This window comes from Mesoplodon mirus (genome assembly GCF_964341445.2).
Source record: "Mesoplodon mirus genome assembly, chromosome: 2".
NCBI classification, from domain to species: domain Eukaryota; kingdom Metazoa; phylum Chordata; class Mammalia; order Artiodactyla; family Ziphiidae; genus Mesoplodon; species Mesoplodon mirus.
The window spans coordinates 154422544-154438050 of record NC_138977.1 but is presented as its reverse complement, the minus strand read 5'-3'; the positions used below and the strand labels follow the sequence as shown (position 1 = coordinate 154438050).

Sequence of the window (15507 nt, the reverse complement as noted above, 5' to 3'; positions counted from 1 at the left end):
TCTTTAGTCTAAAAAATGCTTCTACCACAAAATAATTTTAAAGCCCACTTCTCCAGTATCTATGTAGGGTTTAATTGACAAATATTCAGATATAAATCTCTTCATATATGCATGTGTGTGTGAGTGTGTGTGTGTGTGTGTGAGAGAGAGAGAGAGAGAGAGAGAGAGAGAGAGAGAGAGAGAAAGAATGAAGGGGCACAAATAAAATGTTTATAATACCTCTGAACCAACAAGATCTGTTCATGAGAATTACAGAAATTTTTGTGCCCAGTGCAATTAGTCAGAGGCAAAGAAGGCAACATTTTACTTTTTTAGGTAAGACCTAGTGTTACATTTACCCTAACTGCTTTGGCTATTGGGAAGAAGTCCAAATTATGGAAACAACTGCTTTCAGAACTGGACACAGAGTATGCTAGAAGCTGGTTGAACTGGAAAAGAGACTTGGCTGATTTTTTGTAGATGCACAGTATCTCTTAGAGACTTAGAAATAAATTAGTACAGCCCCTTCTCTCATTCTGCAAATGAAGCCGCCTTGAGCCTAGAGAGGAAAAGGAACTTTCAAAGTGGAAGAGCACAGAATATCTCAACTCCAGGTCAGCGCTCCTACACAACCCCACACTGGCGACTGAGCTTTCGAAATAATGTGAGATGTGTCTTCCTCTTTCTCTTTCCCTTATCTATAGTATTTGTATTCCAACTACTGGGAATGGGGTGCATCAGTGGAGAAAGAGTCAGGGGAGACGAGACAGAAATATTTTACCTTCATGTGTGACTTTGCATCTTCATTTTCTTCCCATCATAAATTCAACTGGCTTCACCTCCTTCTTGAGGGTAAGCCTAGGGCTCATTTGTTGAAATTCTTGAAGTGTGATACTACTACAGATACTTGATAATATTTATTGAGCCCCTACTAAATTATGTTCACTTAGATACATTATCTAGTTAATACTGCAAAGTCTATATTAATATCTTACACTGGAGCCTTAGAAACATTTAAGTAACCTGCCCAAAGGAGGACAAGGACTTGAAGCCTTCTCTCTCAGACTGCAAGGACCACATACCACACCACCTCCCACTTTTCAGAGAAGGGTGCTTAGTAGCCCTTGATAGATTGTGATGCCAGAAAGGGCTAGAGTGGAGTTGAAAGCCACGTTACTGCTTATGTAAGTCTTTTCCTCCCAGTACGATCTGAAGAACTGGAGGACCATTACACAAATAAGAAATATTCAGATTAGCAATCAAGTTGACCAAAATTTAAAGAATAATAATGTAAAAAAAATGTCATCATCAAGTTATTGGCCAAAGCTAATCACCAATTTTGTCAATCTGAATGGATGGGAAATATTTTAGGGGTAGACTAACAAAATATTTGCTTAAACCAGTTTCTTTGTTTTTACAAGAGAGAAATCTTTTTATTTTCTGGTTGTTATTTGCCATGTTTCTGATGGCTTAGAAATCATATTGATCCTTAACCATTACTTGAAAATGATCTTCTAAGCATCAAAAGTACTTCTTTGGAAAAAGTGAAATTGTGATGTGCAAAAAATTCTTTTTCTTAAGACAGTTTAAGGACTTCGAGGTGCTTTAAAAAATTATTAATGTCATTGTAAGCTCTCTTTCTGGAAAATAAATTCTAGAGAACCAAGATACATTTCATAGCTCTAAGTATAGAATTATAACTCCATTTTCAACTTTGTTTTTACTGTCTAAATGATCTGCTTTTTCAGTGGACTCATGTTTTTGCACCTTATTATCCTAAAGATGATGTAACAAGTATTACAAACGTCAGATAACGGCTAGGATTAACACAAAGTTTTAGTTAAGTTCTATGGAGTAGGAAAAAAGAAATCTTGAACTATATTTTGCTGATACATTCATAAAAGTATGAAATCATTTAGCTTCCCTAGGTTTTACAGAAAACACTTTAAAAATGCTATAAAGATGTATAACAAGACATAAAACTGCAAATATTAACTGTCTATTTCCTTGAAATATAATTTAAACTTGGTGAGTAGGACAAGAAAATGTCACATTCCTTTCTCTTGCTAAGGAAATTGCATATTTCCTTTGCAAAAGTAAAGAATATGCAGTCTTCATAAGCATATATGTGACAGTTTTAAAGTTGTTTTGTTTCAGGCTAAAGGTTTCTATGAATTTTCACGATTGTCTCAAAGTTGGAAAAAGAAAAGAAACAAAGAGAAAGCAAAACATTAACCTTTGGCATACAAGTTTTGTTTTTCACCAAATGTTAAAAACAGCATTTATGTTATATGCATATGTTGTCCTTTCTAAATATTATCTTGAGTTACAGAATTTCAAATTCTTCATAGAATGAATACACTTTCAAATTTTTGCTTATGTTTCCCTCCATAAGCTGCAATACTCTAAATAGAAAGTTAATCTTCTGTCTTTACCAGGATTTGTGAAGCAAATGGATATACATTTTACTAAGTGGAAAATAGGGCTGTGACATGGGCATTTAATTACTGATGAGAGCCCAGTATTTGATTTGTGGACCACAGGCTACCATAAGATTTGGTTGACAACACTAATTTCACTTGGGAATCGAGAAATTCTGGAAAAAGAGAGTCTCTTAAAACATAGGTCAAGGGACTTCCCTGGTGGCGCAGTGGTTAAGAATCCACCTGCAAATGCAGGGGACACGGGTTCGAGCCCTGGTCTAGGAAGATCCCACACGCCGCAGAGCAACAAAGCCTGTGTGCCACAACTACTGAGCCTGCGCTCTAGAGCCCGCGAGCCACAACTACTGAGCCCGCACGCCTAGAGCCCGTGCTACACCACAAGAGAAGTCACCGCAATGAGAAGCCCGCATACCGCAACGAAGAGTAGCCCCCGCTCGCTGCAACTAGAGAAAGCCTGTGCGCAGCAACGAAGACCCAACGCAGCCAAAAATAAATGAATAAATAAAAATTAAAAAAAACCCAAAAACGTAGGTCAATCAAATTTCCAGAATTTCACTAAAATGAGGTGAAGGAAAAGTTTAATAGTAATATCACACATGGTCATAAGGGCTTTATGCCTATTTCCTCATTTAAGCCTCACATTAACCTGATTAGGTAGGAATTGCTACTGTGTCCCTTTTACAAATGAGGAAACTGAGGCCAGAGAGTTCAAGGACTTTGCCAAAATTCACACGGTCTCTAAGTGGCAGACCCATGTTCTTAGCCACTCAGTAGGTTTTAAATTGTTATTGTTTATGCCTCATTGGAGAAGAAAGTGTGGACAACATGGGAGAGGTCACAAGGAAGTCTGCAAGGGTTGGGCTCCTTATGATTTCAGAACTCAGTTCAGAGGGCATGGATTTAAAGTCCTCTGGGAAGACAAGCTCTTGAGTCACAGGATTTCAAAGGGCCAGTCCAAAAGCTCTGAGGGAGACAGGAAAGTCCCTAGCTCAGCTCTTTGGCTCCTGGTAGATGGGCCCAGATAGCGGCTTTGGTAGCCAACACAATGGCTTTCTGGTCTCTGTAGAGGTTCCAGATTGAAGAGCAAATCAGTAGTGTTGAGGAGCACAGAATATCAGATCCACCTGTGGGATACAGCTAGATGCTTTGTCCAGCTGCAAGTGTGTTGCAGGAATAAATGTACACAGGCACATAGATATGTCTATGTAGAGCTGTGGGTTCTTTTTTACTTACATTTTTTCCCTTCATTATTAACAGTACAATAAAAGTGTACTCCCAGAGCTTAGCAAGGCTAACTCCTAATTTTGCTTAACAGTAAAAAAAGCTTGCTCCTGGGCTTCCCTGGTGGCGCAGTGGTTGAGAGTCTGCCTGCCGATTCAGGGGACACGGGTTCGTGCCCCGGTCCGGGAAGATCCCACATGCCGCGGAGCGGCTGAGCCCGTGAGCCATGGCCGCTGAGCCTGCACGTCCGGAGCCTGTGCTCCACAACGGGAGAGGCCACAACAGTGAGAGGCCCGCGTACCACAAAAAAAAAAAAAAAAAAAAAAAAAGCTTGCTCCTGAATTCACAAGATTCCAATAGGGTCCCTCTGTAGGAATAACTTTTGTTAATGAAAGAAATAATGTATATTAGCCTGACATAACAAGAATAAACCAGAGTGCATTTTATCACAATTAATGTTAAACACAGCATTTTTTGTACTCCAAATATATTTATGAGAAACATACAGTTGTGTCTCATACATATCAAAATAAAATGGAAAATTTTCTAAGAGTTTCTGGCTATTTAATGCACTAGTTTAAAAATTAAACTAATTTGATCATTTGCCCCATAATATTCCTATATTTCAAAAGTATATGTAATATTTTTATGAGCACATAAACTTATTACCAACATTACTGACTAGAAAAACTTTGTGATTTTAATCCTCTCCAAATGATCAAAAGTAGTATATTCTATAGAACTCACCTTTTGCCCATTCATCCCTGGAATTCCAGATGCTCCAACAGAACCCTAAGGAGACACATGATTGAAATAAATTGATATCATAATCACAAAATATTTCAATTCTAAATTTATATTGTATTAGTTATGTCAGCCATAACTTTACCTTGCTAAAAACATGTCTGGGAGGCTATGTTTTTCAGATCTTATCTACTGTGTTCAAATATACAATAATGTAAACAGATTCATCAAGCTTTTCCAAAAACCATTAAGTTAAATTTAACCACGTTTGTAAATATCTACTTATTGCTAATATGATTTTAAAGAAATTCACATCATAAATTGAGATTTAGAGTTATCAGAAGGCCACATAGCTCTAAATTTGGGTGCTTTTAATAAACATGGCATGAACATATATACACTACCAAATGTAAAATAGATAGCTAGTGGGAAGCAGCCACATGGCACAGGGAGATCAGCTCGGTGCTTTGTGTCCACCTAGAGGGGTGGGATAGGGAGGGTGGGAGGGAGATGCAAGAGGGAGGAGATATGGGGATATATGTATATGTATAGCTGATTTACTTTGTTATAAAGCAGAAACTACCACACCATGTAAAACAATTATACTCCAATAAAGATGTTATAAGTAAATAAATAAATATGTAAACACACACACAAAAGAATTAAACTCGCTGGGGCTTCCCTGGTGGCTCAGTGGATAAGACTCTGTGCTCCCAATGCAGGGAGCCCGGCTTCGATCCCTGGTCAGGGAACTAGATCCCATATGCATGCTGCAACTACGAGTTTGCATGCTGCAACTAAGGAGCCTGACTGCCGCAACCAGTGAGCCCTGGAGCCACAACTAAGGAGCCCACCTGCTGCAGCTAAGACCCAGGGCAACCAAATAAGTAAACAAATATTTTTAAAAAATTAAATATGCTTAGTTTCATCTGGAAAAATCCTAGCAGTAGCAGTAGCTCCTGAATTTCATGAAATTAAATAACATAAAATGAAAGGTAATTAAAATAACACCCACTTGCTCCACAGTTAGACAAATAAGGGACCCATGTTGTAAACTCAAATTTGTTGTATTTGAAAGCATTTCCCCAAGACTATCAGGGAGTGTGTTTAAACCACATGAGTGTGAATACATCTTCCAAAGTAGACTAGAAAGGATGTTGCAAATGGTAAACACCAGCTAGGAACAACACAACTTCTACACATAAAATTATCTTAAGTGTGTGTGTGTATGTGTGTATGTGCATGCACACTTGGAAGTGTGCACACATGCACTGGGGTGATTACAATGATTGGACATAGGTGGTTGAACTGAGAATAAGAAAGCTAATTACTACCTGAGAAAATCTGACATTTAACTGGATACAGAAACATTAACAAGTATTTTCAAATAGTGATTTCCCTTCACACACCTTCCTTTGAGGCTCTGTAGAAACCATTTTTAAATAGAATGTGCTTATTTTTTGTTTAGCACTAGAAAACAGATTTTTCTTAGTAGCTATATAATATTAAATTTCTTTAAGAATAATGGAAAAAAATTAAAATAGTAATTATAAATCTAAAACTGCTCTAAAAAATAAAGTTTATTAAAAATATAGTCATTACATGCAAAACAAATTGAGATAGCAAGTTCCTTAGTGCTTTCTTGGTGATCATATTGAGTGGCTCATTAAAGGACTTCCCAAAGCCTGAGGCAGTAATTTCATCCTGGTCGCATGTGGATTAGGGTAGCTTTACAATTTCACACCATACTTAATAGAGACATTATTGCTAAGGACAAATTGTTCCTATACACAAGTTGTCTCACAACGCATTGGCTTTTACTTGATTTGTGGGATTATGTTTCAACAGATGACACATGCCCAAGCTTGGGGGGATAAAACATCTCTAACTTTGATGGATTCCAAAGATAAAGAATAATCACTTTTCCACCTGTTGTAATACAATTATTTTCTTTAGTTTTCTGCAGGTTAAATATCCTTCTTTGTCATCTTTATGGAGTGGGAGGTGTGATAGGGAATGGGGACTTAGTGATATTTTATTGGCAAAGGGCCATCGACCTGCTACTGATGTATTGATGTAATTTTAGAAGTGCTAGACTTTCTCCATCAGAATGTAAAGGGTCAATTCTGATGGCTCTGGATAACGTTGAAATGACAATCAGGAAGCCAGTTTTTGGGCTACCTCAGCAAAGGAAGACACTAGTGGACCACTTAAATATAGCCACTAAGCAACAAGAATATCCTTTGTTCTGGTCTAACAGTCATTTAACAATCACATATTTGTGCAAGACCATGCAATTAATTTTCAATATCTTATGGCCCTTCACATTCTAAGTTTTCTCATGATGTTTTACAAGGATTTGAATTAAAACCTCAATAACCTACAAGTTTGGCAAACAGCTTAAAAAGAGTCTGCTCTGGATATATTGACTTTTCTATATTGGAGTCAATTAGAAATCTAATGGCTAACATTACATGACTGTATTTTTAGAAAGCAGAATGCACAAACCAGACTGCTTTGGCATGACTTACAGTAGCTAATTCCATTCACTTCTCTGACTAGCCATCAGGCGATGGGAGTATAATTACCTTCACAGTATTATTTATACTCTACCTTTTGTCCTGGAGACCCCAGAGGACCCTAAGAAAAGAAAAACAATTCAATAAACATAATATTGCAACCATTTAAACTTAAATGACTGATTAAAACTGTCCTATTCTGTAAGGTTCTATTGATATTTGTCATGCTGAAATATGCTGATGTTTTGTACATCAAGGAAAATGAAAATTTTCGGTTGGAAGTGCACAGTGGGTCTTTTCTTCTCTCTTGTTCTCTTTTGAAGAACATGAAGCATATGCAGTAGGATTCTGATTTTTTCCTTTAAAAAAAAGGATCACAACATTGTAAATCAACTATATTTAAACTAAAATGAAACAGAAAGAATCTTTGCCATTCCAGAGCATCTGTTTCTTCAGATACCTGAAAATCTATCACATCAGCCTCATATAGAAGGCTGGAGATGTTGCTACTAGAAGCACTTAAAATGCAATGCAGTTCTCAGCACACTGACATGTTCTATGACATCTGCATCTGCAAAACTTCAGGAAGCAGATTTGCAAAGGAAATCATTGAATGGCATTACAAAGAAACATGTTTTGCTCTATTCTTTCTCTTATGAAATGTGGCCAATTGACCTGCACAAAAACTTGTTTACAAACTAGGCCATGCCAAGGTCAGTTGTGGCGTGTAGTGTCCACCAGAAAAGGGAACGAAAGATGCTGTCCGCTGTTGCATAAACTATGACACCGGGGCAGGTGAAGAGAGGAGAAGAAATATAATATTTAGGAAGATGAATGGGAATATTTACATTTAAAATGGAAATGTGGCAATTCTGAGATTTAGCAATTTTTTGACCACAAAGTCAGTGTTGGAATTCTGTTGGCTTTATTTAGAGTGAGGCATGCTGTGGGATGGTAGAAAAGAGCACAAAGAGAGCAGTAATTCTGACTTTTGATGTCTATTTTTAAATAAAAATATTAAGCACTTTTCTTCCAATTCTTTAAAAATACTTTTAATTTCAGTATATTTTAACAAAGTTACAGGTACTCTATCATTCCATGTAAAAAGCTCTTTATTCCATTACACTAAACTAATGGCTAGCTTATTTTTAGTGTGTGACATTTCAGTTAATCAGCATCTTACATTCAGACTGTAACATTAAAAAAAGGACTAGAGTGGTAGTTAGAGGAAGAATTGGTCATGCATAATTTTTTAATTAAAAATACACAGTGTTTAGGAACATTCAGAGAATCTGTTCCTCATAAATTATTTTGTAATCCTCACAGGAAGACTAACAATTTCCTCATATAATCAGCTTTAGGTTACTGAAAGTGCACTGTGCAATATCACCTTTATAGATTCCATTTTTAAAATGTAGGATGTAGTTTTATTGACTCAGTGACACTGAAGGCAAGGACATCGAATGTTAGACATATGAAAAAAATAATACTGGCCTACAAGCCTAGGAACTGCAAGAAAGTGAATTCTTTTCTTTTTTCCTTTTGATTACAAAAAATTTAAAACATAATAAAGGGTAGGGAGAGTAATATAATGTACACCCATGTATCCATCACTTATATATAACAATTGTTAATATTTTGCCATATATATTCCTTTTCAATTTACTCAACCTTCTTAATGAGCTTGTTATCTCATCTATCTGTGTGGTCTGACTTTCTCTCCACTTATCTCACTCCTTCAATTTAAAATTCTCCCTGTCTTAGATTTTGCAGAGAAAACAGAGGCTCTCAGGCATGAATTCCCCCAACATCATGTCTCTCATCAACTCAAACCCATGTGGCCCTCCTTACTATATGAGAGGAGGAAGATGCTCTCCTCCCACTGGGCAAATGCATCCAGTAGACTCTGGAATCCATCCTTGCCTTCGCCCTCAGGGCTCTTTCTCAATCAATTATCCCTGCATCTGTATCAGAGCCTCCCACTCTGCACTGGTTCCTTCCCCTTAGCACATAAACATGTGTAATCATTTCCTTACTTGGGTAAATTGTTTGGGAAGTGAATGTTAATGCTAAGTAAAGGCAGAATTTGGAAGCTGTAGTGATAGGAGATCTGAGAGTGAAGAAAAGACTTGGGTTTTATCATTGCCTATGATTCCATTTATCCTAGTGTCTCCAGAGTATTTCACTTTTTAAAATGTTGATGTTAGAAAGGAAATCATATAACAAAAAGTACATTAATTCAATGTTTAGACTGAGAATGTATATGTTCAATGCAAACAGGTTTGTTTCCCACTATAAACCTAACTGCCACTTGAAAAAATATTGTTGACTAAACTTGGGCATTTCCTTACATTGATATATAACCCTGGAAGGGAATATTTCAGATTAAAATAAGAGCAAATTTTAAACCAAATGTTTTAACTAGAGATGAACATATCTGGTATTTTCTAATCTGATCTTTGCTGCATGATCACAGTAAGTCAGAGATTTAGAAAGATTACTCACAACTTTGAAATCTATGAAATTATATTAGTTGTATATTTTAACACAATAGTTAATAAAAGTCAAAGGATGGCTATAAATATAGTATTTTTCTCACTGTTAGAAAACTACTGTCATTTTTGCTAAACTCCAAAAATAAAAGCAGTTTTAAAGACAATATTAATTTTGAATTGTGAATACATATCTTATAAATTTTCATAACTATGTTGCCAAGGATATATCCTCAGCTACCAAAAATGTGCATATACTCCTTTGATCTCGCTGGCAGGAAAAATGGTAACAAGCCAAAGATAGTGTCATTGTTTTAGAGAGGAACTGGGAAAAAGCAATGTTGAATATAAGGCACAGACATACATTCGAGTAAGTACACACACACACAAATAGCTATTTTGATCAATATTTTGCTCATGTATATATTTTTTGAGTATTCTCTGATTAATAATCCCATTATATATCTGTGACATTGTGGTCATAAATTTAAGCTTACAAATGAAAGCTTCACTGATCAAAAATTGATTTTGAAGTTAGGGTATGCTACTACCAGTTGGTTAAGATGTCTACATTTGAGTAGTTTTGTAGTTTGTAGTACAAATACAAATTTATAAAGTAATGGGCAAATGTCATAGAACCATTGACTGACTTATCTAATCTTTCTTAAACTTACTTATATTCTCAGCCTGAATAATGACTTGGATGAAGAATGTCATATATTCATTATTCACTTGTCAAGCTAGTGTATCTTATTATTCCTAAAATTAAAACTAGTTGTTCTAGTATTCTAAGATTTCTAAAATAATTCCATTATTGTTATCCCCATGTCTTAAAAAGTTTGAATCAAATAGTCTTCCAAACCAAAGAGTCAATCTTTTTAGTCCATTTTTATCAATCAATGAATTGTTCCTTTCTTAGGTATTTTCTTGGCGGGCACTTTTATATTTGCATATACTTTGCAGACGACCAATTAAGATGAGAATAACCTGGTCTCTTTTATTTTCTGTAATCATTTCTTTGTATATGTCTCAAGATTGGAAACTGTGTAATATACAGAATCTTAACATGTTAAACTATATTTCTTTAAGTTTAACTCCAGAATTGTTCAACTATAATTTAAACCTTAAAATGTACTCATTTCAATATAGGCTCTGGGTGATGTAGAATGTATTAACTTTTTTCATTAAAGGATTTTGCACAATGGACATAACCTTATTCAAAAGATAAGAACCAAATAAGCCACTGAAAAATTCTAAGTGTGGAGTAACGACATCACTTATCTGCAGATAAATGTTTACACCTAATTTTCATGGTCTTTCAGAAAAGACTATGGAGAGCTATGAAAACTTAAAAGTTATAAATGGGTAGGAAATTACACAGTGCACTGATTTTCTTTCCTGTTTTCCCCACCCCCACTAGATTCCATTTTTAAAGATTATGTAAAATATTATGTAGAATATGGCAGTCAAGTAAGTTAAAGAAATACTGTAGTTCCCATTTGGTCATTGCCTTTACTAAAGGCGTGTTACTCGGGCCTGAGAGTGATCATTTATTCCTCCGGCTCCGGGTCCACCAGATACTATACTTACCCAGGAACATTCTCCAGTCTGCCCTCTTTTTCAGCTGCATTGCCATGCTCTTGTTCAACCCGCTTCTCTCTCACCTAAGCTACTGTGACACCCATCCAAAAGTCACTGTGTTTTCAGTCTTCTTCAACCCTTTCTACACAGTGCTGCCCGAGGGAGCTTTCTAAAAGGCTTACAGGTTTCTACCTTGCCTCAGCTGAAAAATCCTTCCATGGCTTTCCATGGATTTTGAGAGAAAAGTTCAAGCTTTTGTAACAGTTGTAGTTTGCCACATAAGCCATGCTTCCTCATCTCTACACCTCTGCACCTCTGGTTGTCTGTTCCTTTAATGGGCTTCTTCTCTCTGGTCCTGTCTCTTTCACTCATTCCATAATTCAGGGCTCAGTGCCTCCACCCTTGGGGCTAGGTCTCCTTCTTTTGTTTTCCAAAGCACCCCTATGACAGCACTTCTTTCCCAGAATTTACCAACAATGTTGCGATTGTCAGGTTACTTCTTTCTTCACTCTACATGTCTTTTATCATACACAGAAGCCAGCACAGTAATTGCTCAGTGAATCCTTTTGGGTTCATTCATGAATTCATCCACTTAGCAGTTTTTTGAATGCCCATTGAGTGTGAGGCAATGTTCTAGGCACTGGGGATACAGTAGTGAACAAAATTAATAAAAATGCATGCCCTCCTGGACTGCGTAGTCTAGTGAATGGAAAAAGACAGTAAAAAAAAATAAACAAAGAAAATATAAAGTTGTGTCAGGGGGTAAGTGTTAAAGCAAATAGGGGGGTAGCGATTGGGAGGAGTGGATGTGGAGGCATTTTAACTTGGGGGTCAGTGAAGGCCTAGGATAAAGTGACTTTTGGATAGAGCCCTGAAAGAGGTCAGGCAAGACAGTCATGCACGTAGAAGGAGGAAGAATGTTCCAGGAAAGGGAATAGTAAGTACAAGGCCAAGAGGTGGGCATATGCTCAGTGTGTTCAAAGAACACAGAGGAGGCAATAGGTAGGTAGTAGAAGATGGGGCTTTGGAGGAGGGAGATCACATGTGTATGGCCTTGTAGGTTCTTGTAAGCACAATGGTGCTTACTTTGAGTTGATAAAAATTATAGGAATGGACTTCCTTGGTGGCACAGTGGTTGAGAGTCCGCCTGCCGATGCAGGGGACACGGATTCGTGCCCCAGTCCAGGAAGATCCCACATGCCGCGGAGCGGCTAGGCCCGTGAGCCATGGCCGCTGAGCCTGCACGTCTGGAGCCTGTGCTCCGCAACGGAGAGGCCACAACAGTGAGAGGCCCACGTACCGAAAAACAAACAAACAAACAAATAAAAATTATAGGAATGAATGATGAACACATAGAGTAAACCAAGTTTTCCCTTATACCTTAGACAATAGTATCTCAAGATAAGAATGACAAGATTTTTCACTCAAGTTCACCCAAGTCATTCTAATGCTACTGGCCTATTCTTTTTTTTTAATTTTTAATTTAAAAAATTTTTTGGCTGCATTGGGTCTTTGTTGCTGCGCGCGGGCTTTCTCTAGTTGCGGCGAGCGGGGGCTCCTCTTGGTTGCGGTGCGTGGGCTTCTCATTGCGGTGGCTTCTCTTGTTGCAGAGAACCGGCTCTAGGCGTGCGGGCTTCAGTAGTTATGGCACGTGGGCTTCAGCAGTTGTGGCACGCGGGCTTGGTTGCTCCACGGCATGTGGGATCTTCCAGACCAGGGATCGAACCTGTGTCCCCTGCATTGGCAGGCGGATTCTTAACCACTGCACCACCAGGGAAGTCCCTGGCCTATTCTTACAGCCTCTAGATTACCTCTAAGTGCAAGAGCATGTGGAGGAATTCAATTCATGTCTTCTATTTTAAAACCGCAAAGCAAAAATCATCTTGATTACATGGTCTCATTGACACGGAGAGTGTCATGGATGTGGATGTAGGTCTAAGGTCTCTAATGCATATCAAAAGCCATCATGCAAACAGTAAGTAGAATTATCAACCCATGTTAATCTTCAAAGCAGGCAGTTAAGAGATGGATGTTTCTATAACCATTATGCATTGGCTGCACTTTCCAGCTTGTAAAAATAACATTTTTAATTAAAACGTCTTTTGTTTGATAGATCATGGAATGGAAAAAAATTAAGGAATTTTCCTGACTACTGATGTTAGCACAAATTTGATTGAGGTATTAATTACTTAAACAGAATGCAGAGTTTCTAAATGATGTGCTCTAGGATGCCTCTTGGGAGGTGTTTTAAGGCAAGTTCTGGTTGCCTGCTATTAGGAAATGATGTTCTGTGTGAGCAGGGGGCGGACATAGTTCCTGTTCTGTCCCTGATGGCTAACAGTAAAATTCAAAGCTCTAAAAGTTGCTGGTCATTTCTGGATGCAAGAATATACAACTAGCTTCTGTAATAAAAAAACGGAGGGAACAAAAAAGTGGTGGTCCATCTGTGAAGGGGAGAATAAAAGCCCCAATCTCTTAAGCCATTTAAAATTATTTCCTTTTTGAGTTAAGAATTTTTCCAAGATTTAATAAAAGTTAGGTAAAATGAAGAAAATACTTTTTAAAGTCTGTTTCCACGGGGGAAAATGATAACACATATAATCTAATTTATTGGAGTCATAAAATGTTAGTATCAGATTTTCTCAAGGGTTTGGTGCAACAGACTTTAATTATAACCTTTTGAAAGCTATTAACCTGGTCACAAGATCAGAAAATACAACTTGGTTTATAAAGGGTAAGAGGAAATTTGAAATAAATAATTGAAATTTGTCTTACTTAAGAAGGATTCATTTAAGATGTACTTATATAAAATTCCATGTTCTCCTTGTATGTTTGATGAAGGAAGGTCAAGAAACATAAACTCTAGCCACTATTATACGTGAGTCTGGAGTATAATTCAAATGATGTTTTACAAGATTCAGACTCCATAGCTTAAGTGTGTGGAAATGCCAAACGAGAAACTTTGGGGAAATGTTTAGAATGTAAGAGAGTATGCTGATATGTTTTCAGTGTAAAAGCCAATGATTTAGCTGAACTGGGTATGAAGGAACATGGCATAAACAAGAAAAGAGCAGGACAGAGCTGAGATGGGAGAGCCTCATCTCTTATTTCGAGTCCTCCATGGACTCTGTCTTCCGTCACATTGAATCATCTTTCCCAAGCAGTTTCCCATTAGCCTTCATGTAAAGGTCTTAATCATTCTTCGAGGCTCAGCAGCCATAACTCACTTCCTTTGTGAACCTTCTCCAATGCACCCAGAAAGGGCTTGTTTTTGTCCTCTGTGTTTCTCTAGCACATTTTAGCTGGCTGTATTTTAATATATTTACATATTTATCAAATCTACTTGACTAGGCAGCAAATTCTTCGGGCCATATGTTTTACATCCTCAGCACCTACATAGCAGTGCCTAGCAAATAAATCATTATTGACTACATTGAAACAATGAATTAATAAATATGAAAATTATTAAATTCCACTTACTGAATTTCCTCCATTGTTTTGCAACTCTAGCTATCTTACTTCTAATCACTGGAAAGAGTTCTCAGTTTTTTGTTTTTTGTTTTTTTTTAAGATGGCCGTCTAAAACTTTTAATCAAACTGAAAAAGATATAAAGCAAAACTTTTCTAGTATATATAAATAATGATATTTTGAAATAGCATGGTTACATCACAGTAGTACCTAATGGAATCAAAATACTAGGGTGAATCATCCAACATCATCTATTTAGAAGATACACAGACAAGCTCTTCTTATGGGAAGTTAGACATCATTCTATTTTTCTCCTTAAAGTTCTCAGGTTTGAGGCAGTTGTTTCTGTTTAAGTATCCGGGATTTTCTTCTGTTTCAATAATATCATTCCATAATTTCTATTATTTGAAGAAGTTCCTCTAAAACAGGTCTCCTTCAGAGCCTATCAATACGATGACATGTTATTATATTCATTCATGAATATTTGATGAAAAAAGTTTTAAATGCAGTAATTAATTTTTTAAAAGAATAAATTCTTTTTGACTTCTCTACCTCATGTGCTGACTTTTTGGGGAAAATATTAAACCTGGATGATTCATTTGTTGGTGTTTCCCAAAATCATGAAGCTCTGACCTCCTTATGGAGGTCTCTTAACGTTCAGGAAATTAAAGAAGCCATACATTTTTCTCACCACTTGAGGAAACCAGGACCCAAGACTAAATACTGGACATTAACTACCACCAGCAGATGAAAGACAGATCTAGGTATTAGAGAATCTATGCTCTGATTAGGTCCCCAAACAGAGATTCTATCACCTCTTATCAAATATCCAAGGCTCAAATTAGCTCATTCCATCCCTTCTAAATATTTAATAAACTGTTTCTCATTGCTGCATCCAAAATGGAAATGACCCGTAAAGAAAGAAAAATTAACAGGCTTCTTCTGCCCTCTGTGATTAAGCATACTTCCCTAGTGTACCATAAAGGAAACAAATTTATGGTTCATGAAGGCCTATAACCCTATACTATGCTCAGTAAAAAATATTTCTATTGAGTAAA

At 36.9% G+C, this 15507-nt stretch overlaps 1 protein-coding gene across 3 annotated transcripts in view; it reads right to left on the bottom strand.

Moving 5' to 3' along the window:
• Positions 1 to 15507, bottom strand: part of COL25A1 (collagen type XXV alpha 1 chain) — a gene marked incomplete at its 3' end in the record, with an annotated part of 474748 nt that overhangs the window by 101367 nt on the left and 357874 nt on the right. For all 3 annotated transcript variants that reach the window (XM_082635417.1, XM_082635416.1, XM_082635415.1), the window contains exons 11-12: positions 7002 to 7028; positions 4392 to 4436 (exon numbers count right to left, since the gene is read on the bottom strand). In XM_082635417.1, the coding sequence (XP_082491543.1) occupies positions 4392 to 4436; positions 7002 to 7028 (72 nt within the window). The remainder of the gene's footprint in view (positions 1 to 4391; positions 4437 to 7001; positions 7029 to 15507) is intronic.